The following is a 25251-nucleotide window of genomic DNA, read 5'->3' on the forward strand; positions in this document are numbered from 1 at the left end:
TCACTGCAAACACCAGAAATCTCTTCAGAATTACACAAATATGTGGAGTCTGAACAACATGCTTCTGAACAAACAGTGGATCACTGAAGAAAATAAAAGCCAAATTTTAAAATTTCTCAAAACAAATTAAAATGGAAAAACATACCAAAAACCTATACTATACAGAAAAAGCAGTGCTAAAGTTCCTATATTGAAAAATATTTTTTAAATTTATTTGAAAGCCAAGAGACAGAAAAAGACAGACAGACAAAAGAGCTTTGTCACTCCCCAAATGCCCACAACAGGTCAAATACAGGAATGAGTCAGGACTTGAACCCAGACAATCCAAGTGGTATCTACTTGTGCCAAATGCTTATCCCTAAAGATCTTAAATAAATAATCTAACAAGCTGTCTCAGGGAACTGGAATAGCAAGAATAAACCAAATTCAAGAGTAAAAGAAGCAAAGAAATAAGATCAAAGTAGAAATATACATAATAAAGTCAAAGAAAACAATAGAAATTATTGATAATTGAAGAGGATTTTTTGACAAATGAAATTGTCTCTCAAGATGAATCAAGAAAAAAGAGGGAAGATTCAAATAAAATAAGATATGAAAAGGAGATATTACAGCTGATAACACAGAAATACAAAGGATCATTAGGAACTATTACAGATAACTACATGCCAAAAATTTGGAAAACCTAAATGAAATGTTTTCATTTCTGGATGCATATAACCTACAAAAACTGAACCAGGAAAATGTAGAAAACCTGAATGAACCAATGACAATTAATGAGACTGAATATTAATAAGTCTCTCAGCAAAGAAAAGCTCATGGCTAGATAAATTCTACCAAACTGTCAAGGAAGAACTAAGGCCATTCTTCTCTAACCATTCAGAAAACTTGAAAGGAAGGAAACTCTAGCGTATTAGTCAGCTTTTCATGCTGACAGCGAAATATATAAGAGAAGCTACTTCTGAAGAAAGGTATTTTATTTCAGCTCACAGTTTTGGAGGTTCTCAGTCCAAGATCAGGCAGCACCACTGGTTTAGCATCTGACGATGACATTTTTGCTGGCAGAATCCCAAAATAGCAGAGTATCACATGACAAGAGGAAATGAGTCTTCGTTTCTCTAAGACTTTCCTAAAGCTACCATATTTTGATAATGGGGACACCACCCAAACAATCTAATCCAATCCAATCACTTTCCAAAATCCCTACCTCTCCACACCATGATTGGATTAAGTTTCTGCATTCTTGGTGCTGTTAACAGAAGACTTTGAGTCCAAGACTTTAACACACAGGGTTTTGGGAGATACCCAAATATCTAAAGTACCTACCAACTTATTCTACAAGCCCAACACTACCCTGATATTAAAACAACACAAGAAAATAACAAAAAAGAAAACCACAAACTAGTCTTTCTGATGAATATATATGCAAACTTTTTTTTAATTTAACAAGTTAATTGAGCAAAGGAAGACTGGTGAATGGGGTAGTCCTTAGAACATGAGCAAGTTCAGAAAGTACAGGAAGTCACAACATGGTCTGAAAGGTATTTTTGATGCAAGAATTTTAACAAAATACTAGCAAATTGAACACAACAGCATATCAAAGTGATCAAACATCATGATCAAGTAAGATTTATCCTAAAGATGTAAGGACAGTTCAACACACAAATCAACAATGTAACACAACACATCAACTCAATGAAGAATAAAAATCATATTATCATCTCAATATAGAAAAAACATTCAATAAATTTCAATATCCATTCATAATTAAAACTCTAAGGAATATGATTCATACCACAACACAATAAAAGCTATATAGGACAAACCCATAGCCAGTATCACACTGAATGAAGAAAACCTGAAAACATTTCCTCTAAGAGTTAGAACTACAGAATGTTGTCTATTCTAACCACTATTATTCAATATTTTATTAGATGCTTGACCAACGCTATTAGCCAAGAGAAAGAAAGAAAGAACAATAAATAAATAATCAAGGAATAAATTTAACCAAGGATATGAAAGACCTCCACAGTGAAAATTATTTAAAAGATTAAAGAAACTGATGATACAAAATAATGAAAACACCTCCTATCATCATAGATTAGAAGAATTAATACTGTTAAAATGTCTATACTACCCAAAGTGATCTACAGATTCAACATAATTCCCATCAAAATTCCAATGACATTCTTTGAAAAAGTAGTAAAAACAACCCCAAAAATTTATATGGAGACACAATATTCCCTTAGTAGCCAAAGAAATGTTGAACAAAAAGAACAAAGAAGGAGGTACCAAAATACCTTATTTCAAGACAGACCTTCAGTATCCAAAACAGCATGAAACTGGCTTAAAACAGACACATAGAACAATGGGACAGAACAGGCCAGTGCTATAGCTCAATAGGCTAATCCTCTGCCTGCGGCGCCGGCACACCGGGTTCTAGTCCCAGTCGGGGCGCCGGATTCTGTCCCGGTTGCCCCTCTTCCAGGCCAGCTCTCTGCTGTGGCCCGGAAGTGCAGTGGAGGATGGCCCAAGTCCTTGGGCCCTGCACCCCATGGGAGACCAGGAGAAGCACCTGTCTCCTGGCTTTGGATCAGCACAGTGCACCAGACACAGCGCGCCAGCCGCAGCAGCCACTGGAGGGTGAACCAACAGCAAAAGGAAGACCTTTCTCTCTGTCTCTTTCTCTCTCTCACTGTCCACTCTGCCTGTAAAAAAAAAAGGGGGATAGAATAGAGATCCCAAAAAGTAACCCACACATCTACAGTCAACAAAGGTACAAAAATGTACACTGGACAAAGGGCAGTCTCTTCAACAAATGGAGCTGGAAAAATTTGATATTTATATACAGAAGGCTGACCCTTAACACTTCCTCTCTACCTCTCTAAAAATTCAAATGATAATGGATCACATACTTAAATAAAAGACCTTAAACTATGAAACTGCTATAATAAAACACTGGGAAAACACTTTAAGGCATTAGTGTAGACAACAATATTTTGGAAAGACCCCAAAAACAAAGGAAACAAAAACAAAATCAGCCAAATGTGATTATACCAAACCAAGAAGCTTCTGCATGGCAAAGAAAATAATCAACAGAGTGAACAGAAAACTAAAATGGTGGGATAAAATATTTGCTAACTATTCATCTGACAAAAGATTAATATATAGAAAATATAAGGAACTCAAAAATCTCAACAAAAAAAATCCAGTTAAGAAATAGGCAAATCATCTAAATAAACATTTCTCAATGGAAAAAACACAAATGGCCAACAAATATGTGAAAAAATGTTCAAAATCACTAGCCATCAGTGAAAGGTTAATCAAAACTACAATGAGCTATCATCTCACTCCAGTTAGCATGGCTACTTTCAAAAACACACACACATACAAAACAAATACTAGTGAGAAAGTGGGGAAAAAAGGAAATCCTTATACACTGTTTGTAGGAATGCAAATTAGTAGAGCCATTATTGATAAAGACATGGAGATTTCCAAAAAAACCTAAAATTAGTTCTACTTTATACCCAGTTATCACACTTTTGAGTATTTGTCCAAAGGAAAAGAAATCAGCACATCACAGGTATCTTTACTCCCAAGTTCATTGAAGCACTATTCACTATAACCAAGATATGGACTCAACCTAGGTGTCCACTGATGGATTAATGGATAAAGAAAATATGACATATATACATAATATAGCATTATCCATAAATTAAAAAGAATGAAATCCTGACACCTGCAACAAAAGGGTGGGCCTGCAGGTCACTATGTTAAGTGAAATAACCCAGACACAAAAAAACAAATATCACAAGTTCTTTTTCATATATGGAAGGTAAAAAAAACTTGATATGAAATTGGAACAGTGATTACTAGAGACTGGTAACAGTGGCAAGAGGGAGTTTAGAGGAATGTTAAATAAAGGGCACTAAAGCGTAGCTAAGTAGAAGTAATAGGTTCTAGTGTTCCTCAGCACAATGTGGCAACTACTCATCACAAAATGTATAATATATAAACAAGTGAAAAAGAGGAGCTGGTAGACACCAAACATGGAGAAAGAGTAGGGAAGGAGAAATGCTGATTTTTTACTTAATCAGTTTATAGCATATGTATGTATTAAAACACCCTATGCCCCATAAAGGTGTAAAAGTATTGCACATGAATCACAATTTTTAAAAATAAATAACAAAAAACTGCAATGACATATCTCATCCCAGTGAGAATGTCTATTATCAAAAACAGGAGACATAACAAATGCTGATGAGGATGTAGAGAAAGGAGAACTTATACACTGTTAGTGGGATATAAATAAGTATAATCATTATGGAAAACAGCATTGAAAATAGAACTACAATATGAGCCAGCATTCCCAATATTGGGTGTATTTCCAAGAGAGAGATACCTGCATGCTCATTTTGTTATAGCACTACTCACAAGAAACATTATATAGAATCAACTAAAATGTCCATCAATGGATGAATAGATAAGTAATATGATGTAGATATATTAAGAAATATTACTGGGCCATATTCTATCATTTGCAGTAAATGTATGGAACTAGAGGACATTAAGTTAAGTGTAATAAGCCAAATACAGAAAGACAAATATCTCATGTTCTCATTCATTTATGAAAGCTAAAAAGTTGACCACATAGAAGCAGAGTCAAATGGAGGTCAGTGAGGCTAGGAATGATAAAGGGAATCTGGAATAGTGAGAGGGTACCAAAAGAGAAGAGAAAGAAGTGCTGATATTACATAGGACAATAAGGTAACTAGAGTCTACAACAATTAATTATACATTTCAAAATAACTAAAGGAGGAATGTGAAGGTTTCTAACAAATGGAAATGATAATATAAACACTTTTCATTGGTATATTTTAATGTGTGAATTACTTGTATACCTATAACTTTGTACTTAAATCAATATTAAGGTAACTTTTAAAATAGAGCTAAAGAACCCTTCATAAGTTCTAAAAAAAAAATGAATTTTTTAATTGTCAAAGGACTGATCAAGTACTTTAATATCATATTTAAACTTGACTATAAATTTGAAATAATATGTTCCTACCACATAATTATTTCCTAACTTCAAAAGCACAGTGGCAAGCGTTTAGCCTGGTGGTTAAGATCCCAAGCAGAGGGCTGGCACCGTGGTGTAGCAGGTAAAACCACCGCCAGCAGTGCTAGCATCCCACATGGGCACAGATTTGAGTCCTGGCTGCTCCACTCCTGATCCAGCTCTCTGGAACAGCCTGGGAAAGCAGCAGAAGATGACCCAATTGCTTGGTCCCTGAACCCACGTGGGAGACCCAGAAGAAGCTCCTGGGTCCTGGCTTCAGCCTGGCCCAGCCCCAGTCGTAGCGGTCATTTGGGGAGTGTCCAGGAGATGGAAGACCTCTCTCCCTGGCTCTCCTTTCAAATAAAAGAGCTCTGTAGCTCTGCCTTTCAACTAAATAAATTAATTTTTAAATGTCAATTAGGACACTCATCTTACAAAGAGTACCTGAGTTCAACGCCCAGCTCTGTTTCCTGACTCCAGCTTTAAACGAATACATACCCTGGGAGGCAGCAATTACAGCTCAAGTTACTGAGTCCCTGCTACCCACGTAGGAAATGCCAGTTGGGTTTCCAGCTCCCATCCTCTTCCCTAGTTAGGGGTTACTGCAGTCATTTGGGGACTGAACCAATGATGGAAGCTCTCTGTATCTTTCTGTCTCTCCACTCTCAAACAAATATATAAAAAATAAACACAAAATGAGTAGCATATACTTCAAATTAGTTACAGCAAAATGGAACAAAAAGCAATCTATACTGTAAAATAAACGATAAAATGGTAGTAGAGGGGTGGTAGAGGGGCCAGTGCTGTGGTGTAGTACATCCCATATGAGCACCAGTTCGAGTCCTGGCTGCTCCTCTTTGGATCCAGCTCTCTTCTATGGCCTTGGAAAACAGTAGGAGATGGCCCAAGTGTTTGGGCTCCTGCATACACGTAGGAGACCCAGAAGAAGCTCCTGGCTGCACATCATCCCACCTGTAACCATTGAGACCATCTGGGGAGTGAACCAGCAGATAGAAGACCTTTCTGTCTGTCTTTCCCTCTCTATAACTTCACCTTCGGATAAATAAATAAATCTTTTTTAAAAGATAAGAAACTTATAACTTAAATGCATAAACTATGCCCTGAAAATCTGCTCATAATTTCTGTCTATTGAATTTCTCTCTTAACAAGCTATTGACTAATGGGCCACCCATAAATAAACATTTCTATATTATTATTACTGTTGTTAATTTATTCTTTTGAGAGTAAAAAATAAGCCTTATAATTAGAACGTCAGACTAAACTTAATTGTCCATTATTTTTCCCAACATTTCCTTTTCACACTAAATATGAGCGAAAAGCCATTGAAATATATCCATTATATTATATTGAGTTGGGATATATTTTTATTTTTGATTTTTTATAGCTCTTGAATATCCTCATTCTAGTTCTGTAAACTGAGTGACAAAACTACTTTTTCTAAGAAACAATTCCCTAAACCTTACAAAGACCTCATTCACTCATGTTTGAACACTACAATGTGCAAACCACTATAGGGTATACAACAATGATTAAAACATGGTCTCTGTCAGGTAACTCCTAATGGGAAAAAAATCCACTTCGATGAGAAGTTTCTTCTGTTTGGTTTTAAATGTCAGCATCTGCAGGTATACCTCCTTTAAAGTATAAAGAGACATAATTCCACAGCACCCAAAAAAAAATACAAGTATATAATAATTATCCACATGCAAGTTGATAAATACTTTTATAATATAAAATACACATGGGAGACCCAGAAGAAGCTCCTGGCTGCACATCATCCCATAAATAGAATTTAGGCTTCACCATGTTAGAAATTCAAGTCCCACAGCCATGATCAAAACAACAAATGTCTAACAAATTTGCCCTGTGAAACACCACCTTATTCAGAGAAGTATGGTTGTTTATCAATAAGATTAAAGTTGCCCTTAAAGTTGCCTCAACATAGGTGTCCTTAATGTAGAAATAACATGACATTTTTCGCCTTGGTTCACACAAAGCTTACAGAAAGAGAGGGAGAAACAAACAGAGAGAATGAGAGAGAGAGATTCCATCTGCTGGTTCACTCTACAAGTGGCCACAATGGCCAGGGCTGGGCCAGGCAAAGCCAGGAGCTTCATCTGGGTCTCCCACAAGAGTGCAGGACCCAAGGACTTCAGACACCTTCCAATGCTTTCTCAAGCACATCAGCAGGGACCTGGACTGGAAGTGCAGCAGCTGGGACTTGAACTGCTGCCCCCATGGGATGCCAGCACTGCAGGCAGCAGTTTTACCCATTGTGTCACATCACTAGTCCTGGGAGAAAATATTTCTAAATCAAACATCCAAATAAGGGGCTTTACCCACTTAAAAATTATTAAGCTCAAAATAATAATTTAAAAGACAACCCAAGTTTCAAACAAATATCTCTCCAAAGAAGAAATACAAATGACCAATAAGAGCACAAAAATATTTTCAGTCATAAATGTAATCTAAATTTTAAGCATAATTAAATATGTATGAAAGTTTTAGTAGGGCCCTTTATAATGTTTATTTTTCATTGTTTAAAAATGGGCAGGAGCAGGTGATGTGGCACAGTAGTTAAGATGCCACTTGGTCAACTGCATCCCATATCAGAGTACCTGAGTTCAAGTACCCCTTCTGCTTCTGATCCAGAAGCTTCCTACTAATGTGCACTCTGGGAGGCAGCAGGTGATGGCTTAAGTACTTGGGTCACTGCCACCCACATGGGAGAGCTAGATGGAGTTTTGAGCTACTGGCTTCAGCCTAGCTGAGCCCTAGCTATTGAACATACTAAGGAGTGAACCAGCGGATGGAAGATTTCTGTCTTCTTGTTTCTGTGTCTCTCTCTCTGTCTCTGCCTTTCAAACAAAATGAAAATTAAACACAAATATTTTTTGTAAATTCTAGAGACTAAAAACTTACCTGTACAAAGAGAATAGATGCGTACTTTTATGCATTGGAAATTGTCACTATAATGACTGCTTTGTGCACTGTGAATAATTATTATAATGAAGTAGTAGAAAAGTAGTATTTAGAGTCCAATTAACTTCTTTGCATGGGGATGGAATATCAAGATCATCAAAAGGGGGTATAGTGTGTAAAGCCACCTCCTGCAACTCTAGCAACCCATATGGGAACCCATTCATGTCCCGGCTGCTCTACTTCCAATCTAGCTCCCTACTAATGGCCCGGGGAAAGGAGTAGAGGATGGCCCAACTGTTTCGGCCCCTGCCACCCATTTTGGAGACCCAGCTAAAGCTCTTGGCTTCAGCCTGCCCAGCCCTGGCCATTGCAGTCATCTGGGAAGTGAACCAGGGACTGGAAGATCTCTATCTCTCCCTCTCTGCAACTCTCTGACTTTCAAATAAATAAATAAATCCTGAAAAACAAAGATCATCAAAAAGGTAGAAGTACACAGTGCCGTTAGAATATTATAGTTTACAATACTGTAACAAAACCTTGAGCAGCAGGCAGCTTCCTAATTAATAGAAAGTCTATTATGTAGTGCAAATACAAAATTTGAGCTATAAAAATAAGTTCTCTTTTATATGAAAATTAATGATAGATTGGCCGGCACCACAGCTCACTAGGCTAATCCTTCGCCTGTGGCACTGGCACCCCGGGTTCTAGTCCCAGATGGGGCACTGGTTCTGTCCCGCTTGTTCCTCTTCCAGTCCAGCTCTCTGCTGTGGCCCGGGAAGGCAGTGGAGGATGACCCAAGTCCTTGGCCCTGCACCCACATGGGAGACCAGGAGGAAGCACCTGGCTCTTGGCTTCGGATCGGCGCAGCGCCAGCCATGGCAGCCATTTGGGGGGTGAACCAACAGAAGGAAGACCTTTCTCTCTGTCTCTCTCTCTCACTGTCTAACTCTGCCTGTCAAAAAAATAGATTTAACTGCCTTTTCTTTGTATTTTCCCACTAATTATTCATTTACTCTGATAAAACTTAAGATTCTTAAAAAGTAACAGATCAAACATTTTTGGGATTCCTTGGATCCTTAGTTCTTTAACCTAAGATGGAATCAAACTATGGAAAACGGGACAAATCTGGCCTGACCTGTTTATGTATAACCCACAGGCAAAGAATAGTCTGTATATTTTTTAAATGGTTAGCAGGAAAATCAAAAGAAGAATGTTCTATGATATGTGAAAACTATATGAAATTCAAAGTTCACTATGCATTAAGGTTTACTGGAACACAATCTTTTTTTTGTTTGTTCATTGTCAATGTGCTACTATGACTGCTTTCATACTGCAATGACAGAGATGAGTAGCTGCAATGGTACATGGCCTACAAAGCCTAAAATATTTACTATGTGGCCTTTTACATAAAATATTTGCTCATCCCTTATCTAAAATAAGTAAACAAATACACATTCATAACCTGTTAAAAGTATTACACCCAAAACCTCAAACAAGGTTTTCAAGTTTGATATACACAAAAGTGGCCCTAAGATGGTAATTCTTTTTCATAAATTCTTTATTTTCATGCCTTATGCTAAATGTAAATATGGACTTTGCCTAAAACTCCTAGACAACATAATGTCTGCCTTACTTTTAAAAGAATAAGATTTGACCTAGCATTCTTTTGGCTTCAGTGTTCATATAGCTAATTATTCTAGTATTCTAGGAATTTTCCACATGCCTTAAATGGTTCCATGAAGAAAGTTCAGCCAGCTCTAAACAATGCTCCCATTGTAATACCAAAAGGAATTATGAATTTTATTCTCTTTCCAAAGCCAAATAATGAAAACCATATTGCAGGATTCAACGGCCAGCTTATCTAGCTTTTTTTACTACCTTCCTATGAAATCCTAAGGCAAGCACAAATTTTCCTGTGTCAATCTACTTATACAAACACAAAGACTGTGGAGACACAATAAGGAAAAATAGATCAAAGTCTTTAGTCTCCAAAGAAAAGCACTCAATAAATGCAGAGTTCTTAGAAGGCAAAGCATTCTCACTGCGGTATTAATATTTTATATCTTCTTATGTGAAGATTTATCACATCAAAATCAAAGCTATCCCAATGAAACTTCCACAACAATTTCATAACTGTGAACATTCCTGTCTCAGTCCATCACGAACTTCCTGTTACCAGCCACACCAAGTTAGGTGTTCAACTATGCATAGCCAGATGGCATATTATCAATAGTGATTTCTCAATTCAAAATAAGTGATGACTGGAATTCATATTTACCAAACTCAGTAAATGCTATAAAGCTAAGAAGAAAGAAGAGGTCAAAAATATTGGGCAAAAAAAAAAAAAAAGGAGCAATCAAAAATTTTGGAATGTAGGAAGGAAAGTGTGAAGGAAGAAAGTAAAATAAAGGCTGCTAATTCATTCTTTTGGATTATCAGGGCAAAATGTGAATATTTGGTAAGGAAGATAAAATAGCAAACCTCATGGAGAGTCTCTAGTGTCAAAAAGCAAAGAAAAGCAAGATGTAAATATTTATAAAGTACTAGGACACATAAAAATAAACATTCAAGAATAGAATCTACAAATTCAAAAATTCCTTAGTTGTTACAGATCCATCCACATTTAAGTATAATAGTTTCTAATTTTATAGGTTCTATAAATGACTTCCATAAGAGCCCTTATTTCAGGTTCTGCTTCTCAGGAATACAGACTATAGTCTTATAATCCCCTCTTGGAGATTTGTGATGCAACGTGCCAGTTTAAAAAGCACTGTCTAAGAAGTCTGCTAGTGAAAAACACATGCTTAATAACTATAACTGAGTTTTACAAATTTATTTAACTACTTTTTCTCACAGAAGAGTTGTTATTATTTGTAAGAACACTCACTTTCCATTGGACACAGAGGTTGTACTAAAACATTACTCTCAAGCAATTTCAAGGATTCTCATAGGAATCAGACTAACATATATTAAATTACAGTAAAACAAAGAGAAAGATCGATGTACAATGATCAATAATCAAATATTTCTTTAGAACATCATTAGGAAAGGCAGTCTCAACTCTGCTAAGAACTAATTGGGTGATCTGAAGCATGTCATCTTCTCTTTATAGACTTAAATTTTCTCAGCTACAGAATAGAGATAATGATAGCTCCTTCACAGGTATATGGTGAGGATTAACACCTGTGTCTACCACTGTGTTCAATGCTTAAGTGCATCATATCATTAATACACATAAATACTATCAAATACTTCTGTGGTTGTTGTCATAATTTATATTAGAGAGGTGCTATGGAGAGATAACCTCACAAACTTTAATTATGCAAGATGAGTCTTCCTAAAGCACAAATCTAATCCTGTTACTATTTGACTCAAAAAATCTCCTCAGGATGTCCCGACATCCTTATCTTGCCATTCAATGACTGATAGGGCATATTTCAAATCTAGTATTCTCACTCATATATTAAAGCATAAAAAGCTGATCTCAAAGAAAAAGAGAATAGAACAGTGAATACTAAAAGCTTGGAAAGACAGACAGAGGGATAGAGGGAGACTGAATAATGAGTATCCAAATAGTTAGATAGAAGAAATAAGCTATAATGTTCTAAGCAGAGTAGAGTAACTACATTTCACAAAAGTTTATTAATTTTTAAATTTTTACTTATTTTTATTTATTTGAAAGGGAGAAAGAAATGAGGGGGTGGAGGGAGAAAGGGAGAGAGAGAGATCTATCTATCTATCTTCCATTTACTGAATCACTCCCCAGATGCCCACAGCAGCCAAAGTTAGTCCATGCCAAATCCAGGAACCCAGAGTTCCAGCCAGGTCTCCCAGTGGCAGGGACCCAACAATTGCTATTTCCCAGGGTGCGCAGTAGCAGGAAGCTGGGTCAGAAATGAGCCAAGACTCAAACTGAAGCACTCTGTGGATATCCCAAGCATTGACAAAACCACTGTATCAAATGCCCACTAATGTTATATATTTTACAAAGAACCAGAAGAGAAGAGTTCAAAGGCTCCAAACATAAAGAACTGGTAAGGAAATATAAATTATATGTTCTGAATTATTAGATTATACCCCATTAATGTATGCAATTATTTTTAAAAGATTATTTATTTGAATAACAGAGAAAGAGAGAGAGAAAGAGAGAGAGAGAGAGAGAGAGAGATCTGTATTCCATCTGCTGTTTCTTTCACTCCCCAAATGGCCAAATAACTGAGGCTGGGCCAGGCAGAAGCCAGGAAATTTATCCAGGTCTACCATGTGGGTACAGAGGCCCAAGTACTTGGGGTGTGTTCTGCTTTCCCAGGCACATTAGCAGGGAGCTGCATGGGAAGTACAGCAACCAGGACATAAACTGGCACCCAAATGGGATGCCAGCATTGCAGACAGCAGTTTTACCTGCCACACCACAATGAAGGCCGCATGTACAATTATTGAGTGTCAATTAAAAACAGAAAATAAAATTTAAAAAAAAAAGTTAGAAAACAAAGTGAAAAAGTAGCAAGGAAATAAAATGAAGATGTGGAGAGGCAGTAGGAGAATTTAGTGTACAATATCCAAAAAGAGAATAGAGGAAGATTTCAAGGTAAGTAAATAAATGCCAAATACAGCACAGGAGTTGAAGACAGTTAATAGCATGCACAAGTAGTTGGATTAAACAATAAAAGAGCAAAGCAGTGAAATACATGAGATAAAATAAGATTATGAGTTTGAGAGTACGCTACAAGAAAATGGAATTTCAATTAAACACTTGCCAGTCATCAGGTAGAGGCAAGCTACTATCTATGAGGACAGAATTGGCAACACCCAAGAGATAGAAACAATAGTTGCAGAAAAAGTTTCTCAAGAAATGAGAAGAGAGGGCCGGCGCCGTGGCTCAATAGGCTAATCCTCCACCTTGCGGCGCCGGCACACCGGGTTCTAGTCCCGGTTGGGGCGCCGGATTCTGTCCCGGTCGCCCCTCTTCCAGGCCAGCTCTCTGCTATGGCCAGGGAGTGCAGTGGAGGATGGCCCAGGTGCTTGGGCCCTGCACCCCATGGGAGACCAGGAAAAGCACCTGGCTCCTGGCTCCTGCCAGGATCAGCGCGGTGCGCCGGCTGCAGCGGCGGCCATTGGAGGGTGAACCAACGGCAAAAGGAAGACCTTTCTCTCTGTCTCTCTCTCTCACTGTCCACTCTGCCTGTCAAAAAAAAAAAAAAAAAAAAAAAAAAAAAAAAAAAAGAAATGAGAAGAGAACAACTAGGACCCAGGTAATGTTTAGAAAGATTAATTTTAAAGGAGGCCCAATGTTGTGGTACAGTAGGTTGAGCTACCACCTACAATGCCAGCATCCAATATGAGTGCCAGTTCAAATCCAGGCTATTCACTTCCCATAAAGCTCTTTGCTAATTCTCCTGAGAAAGCAGTGAAAGATGGCCTGGTACTTAGGTCCCTGCCACCTATGTGGGAGACCTGGCAGGAGTTCCTGGCTCCTGGCTTCAACCTAGCCCAGACCCAACCATTGCAGCCATTTGGAGAGTGAACCAGCAAGTGGAAGACCTCTGTCTCTCCCCCTCTCTATAACACTGCCTTTCAAATAAATATTTTTGTGGGAAAAAAGGAATGAAAAGCACTACCATTTCCTCTGAAACTGAAGAAATAAATGAGAAAAAATAGAAAGGGATAGAAATTCTTGAGATTTCTATTGAACTTACCCTGAGAAATTGCTAAGAGCTTAAAGCACTCTAACTCTAGAACGTGCACCACAACAATAATATTCAGACCCATCCTGTGTAAGCATAAACTCAATCACTCATCAGGATTATATTTACAGGATTATATTTACCTCTGCACACATTTATGAAATGGCTACAGAGTGGTATCATCTCTCTAGCCCTCAAGGAGAGCAAAACCATGACTAATACATGAATCACACCTTTAATTTCAGACTCCTTACCAGCTGAGATTTCAGGCCACATTTTAGTTTCTAAGACTCATCACTTACAAATCAATCTGTTAACATGCATTAAATCTTTGCTCCTGGCTTTGAATTATACATCAAAGTAAATGGGAGATGGCATACAGAATTTCTCACACTTTCAAAATTGGCATTACTGTTATTTTTCAAGCAAACCTGTCTATAAGTCATAGGTCTAGCATATCAAGTTACTAAAATTGTAATGGCTGCACACACACACACATTAAGTTCTTCCCAATCGCCCACATATGTCACAATGGTCAATGTTGAAAATTTCCCTGAGAAAATCAAATGCAGTAAAGAAAATCCTGCTGAAGGATATGAACAGGCATTTTTCAAAGGCTGGAATTCAAATAAATGGCCAACAGACACTTGAAAAAATGCTCAAGATGACTAGTCATCAGGGAAATACAAATTAAAAAAACAAAGAGGTTTTACCTCACCTTAGTTAGAATAGCTATCATCCAAAAATGAAGAAACAGTAAATGCTGGTGAGGCTGCAGAAAAAAAGGTACCCTAATCCACTGTTGGTGGGAATGTAAACTCAGACAACCATTATGGAAGACAGTATGGAGATTCCTCAGAAATCTGAAAATAGACTACCGTATGACCCAGCGATCCCACTCCTGGGAACTGACCCAAATGCAATGAAATCAGCATATGAAAGAGTTATCTGTACTTCCCTGTTAATTGCAGCTCAATTCACAATAGCTAAGATACAGAATCAACCCAGATGCCCATCAACTGATGACTGGATAAAAAAAAATGTGGTATATCTGCTCAGACATATAAAATGTTGAAATCCATCTTTTGCAACAAAATGGATGCAACTGGAGACCATATGCTTAGTATAATAACCTATTCCCAAAAAGACAAATGTCATGTTTTCCCTGATTCATGGTAATTAATACACAAAGCCCCCAAAATGTAATATATATGAACAAAACTGACATTTTAAGATTTGATTATTGTTTATAGCCTTTGTCTATACTCTTGAGGAACAGAGTTTTTCTTCTTACTACTTGTTGAATTATTTATTTGGTGGAGGGTTTAGCTTGTCATTATAAAATAAACAATGTAGGTCATTGTAAAACTTAAAAGAAAAAATAAGGAAGGACGAGGAAGGGTGGGAATGTGGGCGGGAAGGAGAATAGGGTGGGAAATATTATGCTCTTAAATTTGTATATATTCAATACCTGAAATTTGTTCACCTTATATAAATGAAAAATTTCAAATTAAAGAAAGAAAAGCCTGCTCTAGATTTTTCAACTGAACACTAAGGAATACCATGTTGAATGTTTTCCAACAATTAGTAGTTTACAAGCAATGCAGCTAATTAGCTCATCAGTCTTCAATGGAAGTGTTTCCATAAACAATCTGCCAGCTACAGGACACTGTGAACACATGTTAAAATGTTTCAGAACAAGAGTTCATTTTCCTTCAAATGAAAAATGAACTGCATCTCCTGAAGCACAGTGTACTTAGTTGAAAAGACGTTTGTATTGTATTAATACTTATCTAGGAACACTCTTGGGATATAATAACAGTCAAATGCACACATCAACATAGCAATAGAAGGCAATAATGAGGGCAGCAGCTGTTGCCTTTGAAACCATATATAGGCTGTGAGTAACTGACAGTAAATACCAAGCATTTTATCTAAGTACTAACTACAATGTTTTTGAGCAGAGTGGATGAAGCTGACCCACTACTTATGGCAGGCTTATTAAAATGGAACTGCTATTTTTTATAAATAGATACTTAATACAGCTGAGTTTCATAAGTTCTTAAAATACAGGTTACCCAAAGACATTAGTTTAAAAAAAAATCTCTAGTTCCCTAGATTATACACAATTTATTTCTTGTACCCAAAAAAGTGCATTGAATAATTGGAGAGGCAATAGGTTAAATTTTAAAGGTTCAATATTCAATAATAGAAATTCTATAATAATATTCACTGCTTAAGCAAGCACCCAAGTATACTGACAGTAAGATTAATAATACTTCCAAGATACCATTTTCTAGGAATAATCATTCAAGAAGTAATCATTTTCTCTGACTAGTATAAATGAACATAGGTCTTGATTCCCAATTTGTCATGAGCGAAAGAAGACTCTAAACCTAGGGTTTTGCAAATCAGAGAGAGAAAAAACTACAGAAATATAGAAAGAGTAATATATAGAAAATATTCGCAGAATACATGCAGTGTTATGTACAGGAAGAACATGTGTGCTTTTAACACAAAGCTTTACTTCTCATCAGGGAAAAAGATAGTCGACAAATCACCTACCCTGCCAGAAATACTCATGAGCTGCACAAACTGAAGCAAGTTGTCAGCTGCCATAGGCCTAAGCTTTACAAACACATTGTTGGGAGGCATTAGTCTAGATAGGATAGCAATTTTTTTTTAGTATAAAATACCACAACTCCTTATCTGGAAAGGAGAGCTATAGTTAGAGGGTCCCTGATGGATTGAAAAGCTCATTAATCTTCCTAGTCTTCCAACTGGCTCTGGATGGCCATTGTGGAGGCCCACAGATAAAAATAGATAGAAAGTATTTTAGCAGTGGCAGGCTTCCAACAATTTGCAAGTCTTCTCCCACCTGATTTACACAAAAATGTTGTAATATCTGTTATTACAATATTACAAAAGCTGGTTCTGGTATGAAGAACTGCCAAGACTACTGACATTAGATTGTACATTCCAGCTCCAGGTATTACACACCAAAGAACACAGTGGTTTAATTAGTGATGTGCTCCACCTTTGTAGGCATTCTGGCTTGTCTGAAAAGCATATAGGAGTTGAACATTAATCTTTTCCTGAATATTCTTTAAACCTCAAATTAATTATCTCCTTACACATTAAACAATCTGTGCTTTCATATTTATTTTTATTAGGAGTCCAAAACGTGCTATTATTAATAATTTCATGAGATCATTTTATACTTACATTATTTAAATGTTCCAAGGAGAACCTATATTCCTTAATAATTAAAAGCAAGTCTCCTTACTTGTTTACTGCCTGTCTTCTCACTAAAATATTAGCTCAGTAAGAATATGCCTTGTCTGTCAAGTTCTCATCTATGAGCTCAACACATAGAACAGACTGGTCCACAAAAAGATTTCAGTAAGTATTTAATTTTTTTAAAACAAAAATGAGATTGGATTAAGATGGCAGAATAGAGAGGGAGCTTACTGCTATAGTCTAGGAGAAGATACTTTTTAAAAAAGTGGAGAGAGTGCAGTCTCAGAGAATAATTAAGGAGAAAATGGCAAAGGAAATTCCACAGAAATTAGAAGGACACTGTGGACCTATGTGGAGGGTGGGGACATGCAGAACTCAGGACCCAAGCAGCCCAGAACCTCAGCACCAGCTCTGGAGTGAGATGAGACCAATCTGCAGTAGCCCAAGCCACTGGAGATAAAGCTGTGGGAAGAGCTTAGAAGCTTAGAAGCTTGGAGCCCTGTAGGGGATAGTGTACCTGCCAAACTAGAGGAGAAAAAAAGGGGAGGTTTGTTTCTCTCTCATGGACCACCCTGCAACCAGCATCCTTTAACAAGCCGATAGACAGTGGGCGCCATTTTGGACATACATAATGGTTGCACCAGCTTTTGTCCATGCACCCAGCAACCAGCCAAATGGAGACACGTGAGTCTGGTGGGAAAAACTGACAAGGGGCTGGGTGACTGTGGGAGCCTTGTGTGCCAGGACTATGAAAACATTGCAGCTGTGTGCCCATCAACTGAAGACTGAATAAAAAATTATGAGATATGTACACCATGGAATAACACACAGCAGTAAAAAAAAAATCTGGTTAATTGCAACAAAATGGATGAAACTGGAAAACATCATACTTAGTGAAATAAGCCAATCCCAAAGGGACAAATACCATATGTTCTCCCTGACCTGTGATAACTAATAGAGCACCTAAAAGGCAGTCTGTAGGACTGAAATTGACACTATGAGAAGCAATGATAGGCCTTGTCTTGACTGTTGAGGAACGGTTTTTTTTTTTTTTCTTTTCATACTATTTGTTGAACTCTTAACAGAATTAATCATATGTGTATAAATTTCATTGAAAATAAATCTTGGGGCCAGTGCTGTAGCATAGTGGGTTAAGCTTCTGCCTGCAGAGCCAGCATCCCATATGTACCACAGTTTGGGTCTCAATTGCTCCTCCTCCCATCCAGCTCTCTGATGTGGCCTGAGAAAGCAGTGGAGGATAGCCCAAGTGCTTGCTCCTTGCACCCACATGGGAGACCACGGGAGGTTGCTGGCTCCTGGCTTTGGATCAGATTAGCTCTGGTTGTGGCCATTTGGAGAGTGAACCAGTGGGTGGAGGACCTTCCTCTCTATATCTCCCTCTCTGTGTCTATAAATCTACCTCTCAAATAAATAATAAAATCTTGAAAGAAAGAAAGAGAGTGAAAGAAAGAAAGGAATAAATAAAAGAAAGGAAGGAAGGAGGAAATAAAAGGAAGGAAGGAAGGAAGGAAGGAAGGAAGGAAGGAAGGAAGGAAGGAAGGAAGGAAGGAAGGAAGAAAAGGAAGGAAGGAAGGAAGGAAATCTTAGTAAAAAATAAGAATGGGATCAAGAGAGGGAGGGGGAAGGGGAGTGGGAGTGTGGATGGGAGGGTGGGCACAGTGGGAAGGATCATCATGTTCCTAAAGTTGGAATTATGAAATGTATGAAGTTTGGAACTGTAAATCTGTATAGTTATGCATACATTCCTATGGACTTACTTCTAAGGGTACAGTTTAAAAACTTGCCATGGGACTCCAAATATCCTTAAGTTGGGTGGTAAAAACAGCATTTTAAGTGTTAAAGTGATCAAATGAATAGGACTAAGTGCTAGTGATCATACAGATAGGATTAAGTGTTTGGTAATAATAATAGAATTAAAAAGCAGTGAATGCTCCAACATGGGAAGCAGTTCATACAGACTCATAGAATGACAATCGCTTTAAGTAGCACTCTGACCTCAGAATCAGCCCTTATCCTGGTCTAGCTGAAAAGCCCCTGAGAGGGGCCATCGCCATGGCTCACTTGGTTAATCCTTCACCTGCGGCACCAGCATCCTATGTGGGCACCGGGTTCTGGTCCTGGTTGCTCCTCTTCCAATCCAGCTCCCTGCTGTGGCCCAGGAGGGCAGTGGAGGATGGCACAGGTTCTTGGGCCCCTGCACCCACATGGGAGACTGGGAGGAGGCACCTGGCTCCTGGCTTCAGATCAGTGCAGCACTCTGGGGAGTGAATCAATGGAAGGAAGACCTTTCTCTCTATCTCTCTCTCACACTATCTATAACTCTACCTGTCAAATAAATTTAAAAAAAAAAGCCCATGAGAGCATTTCAGGCCTGGAAAGCCAAGACACTGAAGCAAAAAGGGTCCTACATGAAGAATCTCTGTGAGTGAGACCCCAGTGGAAAGAAGTGATCATCAAAAAAGGATGTTACCTTCCTCTGAAAAGAGGAGAGAACTTCTACTTTGCCTATGGCCTTGTCTAAATACTGATGGAATTAGCAGATTCAAAGGCTTCCATAGCCTAGGCAGCTCATGTCAAGAGCCTCAGATGATCACTGATGTCATATATAACAGTGTTAATTGTTAAATTAACAACAGGAGTCACTATGCACTAACTTCCCATGTAGAACCTCTGTCCTCAAAAAATTGCATTATAAGAGTTTATAGTAAAACTTGTTCTCAAAGATTTACTTCGTTTTAGTGTATTAAGTGGGGGATATTCTTATGTCTCATAAGTTATAGTTATGTCTAAGTGCTCGTAAAAGATGCATCATTCCTGTTTTCTTCTTTAAAGTTAATTAAAACCTCAAAAAAAAAGAAATGCTTAAAAAAAGAAGTGAAATCAATTTAAAGATGCAATGACTTTGAACAGCCCTTGTCTCAACAGTTGAACAGTTTTTTTTTTCATATAATTTGTTGAGCTCTTTACTTAGTATAGAGTCAATCTTCTGTGTTTAAAGCTAATTGAAAATAGATCTTAGTAAAAAATAAGGAATATTTTAGGAATATTCTAGGAATAGGAGAGAAAGGAGCAAGAGGGGTGGGAAGGCAGGTACAGTGGAAAAAATCACTATGTTCCTATAATTCTACTTCTCAAATACATGAAGTTTGTATTCCTTAAACAAAAGGTTTCTTTGAGAAAAAAATAAAATAAAAACACAAACTTAAGTGTCCAGGAAATGACAGACTAAGCACTTACCACTTATTTCTAGCAACTATATACATATTTATCTGTACTCATATGGGAGAGATTCATCTTCTCCCCCCACTTAACAAAGGAAATAAAAGAACTTAAGAAACACACTATTTAGGGGCTGGCACTGTGGCATAGTGGGCTAAGCCTCCGCCTGAGGCACCAGCATCCGCACCAGTTCTAGTCCTGGTTGCTCCTCTTCAGATCCAGCTCTCTGCTATGGCCTGGTAAAGCAATAGAAGATGGCCCAAGTGCTTGGGCCTCTGCACCTGCATGGGAGACTCAGAACAAGCTCCTGGCTTCAGATCAGCCCAGCTCCAGCCTTTGTGGCCATCTGGGGAGTGAACCAGCGAATGAAAGACCTTTCTCTGTCTCTGCCTCTCTCTGTCTGTAACTCTCTAAAATAAATAAAATAAAATCTTCAAAAAAAACACATTACTTTATTTTTCCTTTAAATGTTCTTTCTCAGCTCTTTGAGTATTCCACTTTAATGCTGTTTGTCGGACACTTACAGCTCTTTACCTATTTCCCCCAGTAGACTCTGAGTATCTAGGGTAGATCTTTGATCTTTTTTATTTTTATATTCCCAGGGACCATTATAGTACCAAATACACATACCAAATATTTAGCCAAAATAAACAAACAGTAAATACTCAAAAAGTGTTCACCACTGAATAGGGAAAGGGCATAGGAAAAGAGTCTACATATGTTTTCTTTTATAATCTTCATCTCTCCCCATTCATATGCAGTAATATACTGGCTAATCAATTCCTTTCTTTCTCTTATAGTAAAGCCATACTTTATTTGAGATTAGAACAAACACTAGGGAAGATTTATTCAATATTCTATTAATTTTTCCTATTTCTTTTCTTTTCATCAAAGCACTAAAGAAAGCACAAGAAAATGCCTTTTATTAGTTTCAATTCAAATCTATAATTCCATCTAAAAATGTTAATAGCTTAAGCCAAAAGCTAAAACCTGAATAGCAGTGAGCCTGGCCCTCTGTAGGAATCTCATAGTCTACTAAACCACATTTAAAATAAATTTCAATCAAGTTTCCTTTGCACCTCTACATCTCTACATTGACTTAAAAGTACTCGTAAATTTAACCCTCTACTAAGTAAAGAATTCAAGAAATAATAACCAAAAAAAAGACCTCTGTTCCTCAGAAATAGAGACAAGGGCTGTAAACAATAATCAAACCTCGAAATGTCAGTTTCCCTCATATACATTAGACTTTTTGTATACTATTAGTTACTGCAGATCAGGGAAAACATAGGATATTTGTCTTTTGGGGACTGGTGTGTTTCAAATAAACTGAAAGTATGTCACTGGAAAACTTAAAAGGAAAAATAAGAAAAAGAGGAGGAGGGAGGGAGGGTAGGAAGTATCACTAATGCTCCTAAAACTGCATATATGAAATAGATGGAATGTGTTCACTTTACATAAAGAAAATTTTTTAATAAATTTATTTTTTTTAAAAAAAGAACAAATGGGAACTTAAGAACCAACAGGTACAGTTGGATGAATTAAAAGACTAGAGAGGGCAGAAAAAATTGTCATGAATTTGAAGATCAGTACAAAGATTTTGTTAAATTTATTTTTGTTCAATTTAAGTTAAATGTTTTAAAGTACCATTTAACATATCATAATAGGTGTGGCTATTTAGCCAGCAGTTAAGATGCCTACATTCCACATTGGAGTACCTATGTTCAACACTCAGGAGCTCCAGCCCTGACTCCACCTTCTTGCTAATATAGACCCTAGGAGGCTGCAGTAATGACTCAAGTAATTGCATTCCTGCCACCCATGTGCATGACCTGATTGAGGTTCTGTCTCCTTTTCAGCCCAGCCCAGTCTTATCCTTTGCAGGCATTTGGGGAGAAAACCAGCAAGGAGGAATTTGTTCTGTGTGCACATGTGTATCCTCTTTCTCTCTCCCCTGTTTCTGACTCTTAGATACACACATACATATCATTAGATATTAAATATGTAGGAACAATTTTAAATGTTACGGTTCCTTTTTTTTTCCATTATGCAAATTCAGTTGATCCGCCACCACAATGACGCAAATGGATGTTTAATTGTTCCAGTATCATTTATTGAAAGAACTATTCTTTTTTTTTAATTACTCAGGTATCTGTTGAAAATCAATTGATCAGATATATGTGGATCTACTTTGGGGCACTCTTCTAGTCCATTGATTATATATCTATCTTTATACCAATACTACGCAGTCTTAAGTACTATATCTCATACTGAGTATTGAAATAAAAATTATTTTAATATGGCTGTTTTATGTGCCTTGTGTTTCCTTAGAAACTTCATGATTAACTTACCAGCTTTTAGAAAAAAAACCTGCTGGGATAAGACTGAGTCTATCTATTTAAATAACATTTTAATAGTAATGATATTTCTGATTCAAAACATCGTACATATTTTTATACATCTTGCATATAATGAATCACAATCTTCAATTCAAAACATTCATAAAAATTAATTTCCAGGTTGATTTTAAAGGTAAAATAAGGCCTCTAGATGATGATGTAAGAGAATACCTTCTTGACTTTGTACTATGTTTTATTTATTTATTTGAAACTCAGAGTTACACAGAGAGAGGAGAGGGAGAGAAAGAGAGAGGCCCATTTTGGTCGCAACGGCCCGGAGCTGCACCTATCCAAAGCCAGGAGCCAGGAGCTTCTTCCAAGTCTCCCACACCCATGCAGGGACCCAAGGACTTGGGGCATCTTTTACCACTTTCCCTGCCTATAGCAGAGAGCTGGATCAGAAGTGGAACAGCCGGGAAGCTGGAACTGGCGCCCAGATGGGATGCCAGCACTGCAGGTGGCGGCTTTACCCGTTATGCCACAGTGCCAGCCCCTGTACTATATTTCTTAACACAACATAAAAGTCTATATTCAGATTTTAAATTTTTTTTAATTTTTTAAATCTGTACTTAGATTTAAAATTTTTAAATTTAAATGATAAACTAGAATTTATTAAAATTAAGAACTTCTATCAAGGATATAAAGGATTAAGATAGTTATAATCCCTACAACTAAAAAATATTCATATCTAGAACATGTAAGATGTTATCAAAGAAATACAAATTAGAACTACAATAGACTACAGCTACATACACTTGGATTAAAAACATTGACTCTTAGTTACTAATGCCAAGTGAGAAAAATATATAACTCATGTGCTACTAGCGAAAGTAACAACTAGAAAATCAATTTTGGAAAATGGGTAATATCTACTAAAGCTGAGCATATGTACAGCTTATGGAAGTCCATTCCTATATATAAACCCTAAAGGAATGTCTCCGTTAATACATCAAAGTACTACACAAATATGTCAATAGCACCAGTGCTCATCAAGACCTAAAATTGGAAACAATTCAAATGTCCATCAGTAATAGAAATAAACAGATTATGCTTCATTCATCATTGAAAATAAATGAACTACCATATGGTGAAGGAGCAAAGGAACACAGACCCAAAAGACAACATGCCATACCTTCTCACTTACTAAGAGACTATTGGAACTCTTTTATAGAAGAGTTTGGCAAAGCAGCAGGATATAAAATCAATGCATAAAAATCAACAGCCTTTGTATACACAGGCAATGCCAAGGCTGAGGAAGAATTTCTAAGATCAATCCCATTCACAATAGCTACAAAAACAATCAAATACCTTGGAATAAACTTAACCAAGGATATTAAAGATCTCTACGATGAAAATTACAAAATCATAAAGAAAGAAATAGAAGACGATACCAAAAAATGGAAAAATCTTCCATGCTCATGGATTGGAAGAATCAATATCATCAAAATGTCCATTCTTCCAAAAGCAACTTATAGATTCAATGTAATACCAATCAAAATACCGAAGACATTCTTCTCAGATCTGGAAAAAATGATGCTGAAATTCATATGGAGACACAGGAGACCTCGAATAGCTAAAGTAATCTTGTACAACAAAAACAAAGCTGGAGGCATCACAATACCAGATTTCAGGACATACTACAGGGGCAGTTATAATCAAAACAGCATGGTACTGGTACAGAAACAGATGGATAGGCCAATGGAACAGTATAGAAACACCAGAAATCTTCGGCCGTTGTGGCCATTTGGGGAGTGAACCAACAGAAGGAAGACCTTTCTCTCTATCTCTCCCTCTCACTGTCTGTAACTCTACCTCTCAAATAAATAAATACAATGTTTTTATTAAAAAAAAAGGAAGAGCTGGGAGTAAGACTGAGACTTGGAACTGTCTAATGAGCCACTCTGCCTCCCACAGCTAGCTCCTCACAGCTCTGCAAGACTAATAAACCTCAAGCCAACAAAAAACCCAAACACTCACAAATCTAATTTGGTAACTAACACCCTAAGGATATGCAGTTTGCATTTGACCAGAACTAGAGTACTCACTTTCATTTCGAACCTCCTCCAGTGCAGCATTAAGCTCTTCCTTTAAATTGGTAGCCTCCTGGGCAATCTTCTCTCCCTTGTCTAATAAATTCCAAGTTGCTTCCTCCACAGAAGCTAGAAGGACTCTAGCTCTTTTTGAACGTCCTTTTTTCCTGTTGGAAGGATTCTGAGGACAGTTTACAAGTGTGGTAACCTAAAATTGGAAAAATGCAAATCACTCATTAGACAAACGGAGGAGAAAACCATCCTGAGATATCTTAGACCAGTAGAAATGGAAGTTTTTCATAACAATATGATTCATTCCTAGTACTCTTAGTATATCCCAAAAGTCAAGGCATGACACTCAGAGTAGCATCACTGGCCATCACAAAGTTCTTTGTGGAAGGCGGGAAGGAAAGGAGAGCCATAGATTTTAAATCTTACCAAGTTTTACACTTAGAAGTGGGAATTCAAAAGATGACCACAGACGCCTACATCAGCTAAGATGCCATCCATGTTGTGAAGTCATCCTGCAACTGGTTCCCAGGTAACATGATATTTTAGTGAACCACAATTTTCACTAAAGAAACAAAAACATTTACTACACATTACTTAAGCATGTGTTCAGGCTGGCACTGTGGCATAGTGGGTAAAGCCGCTGCCTG

General features: G+C 37.3%; 1 protein-coding gene across 2 annotated transcripts in view; it reads right to left on the reverse strand.

Moving 5' to 3' along the window:
• The window catches only part of CTNNA3 (catenin alpha 3), a 1694949-nt gene that overhangs the window by 1592178 nt on the left and 77520 nt on the right, over positions 1-25251 (reverse strand). For both annotated transcript variants that reach the window (XM_017348752.4, XM_070057731.2), the window contains exon 3: positions 24608-24800. In XM_017348752.4, coding sequence (XP_017204241.3) covers positions 24608-24800 — 193 coding nt within the window. The remainder of the gene's footprint in view (positions 1-24607; positions 24801-25251) is intronic.

This window comes from Oryctolagus cuniculus, chromosome 15 (assembly GCF_051225735.1).
Source record: "Oryctolagus cuniculus isolate XC-2025 breed Fujian yellow rabbit chromosome 15, ASM5122573v1, whole genome shotgun sequence".
Lineage (NCBI taxonomy): Eukaryota > Metazoa > Chordata > Mammalia > Lagomorpha > Leporidae > Oryctolagus > Oryctolagus cuniculus.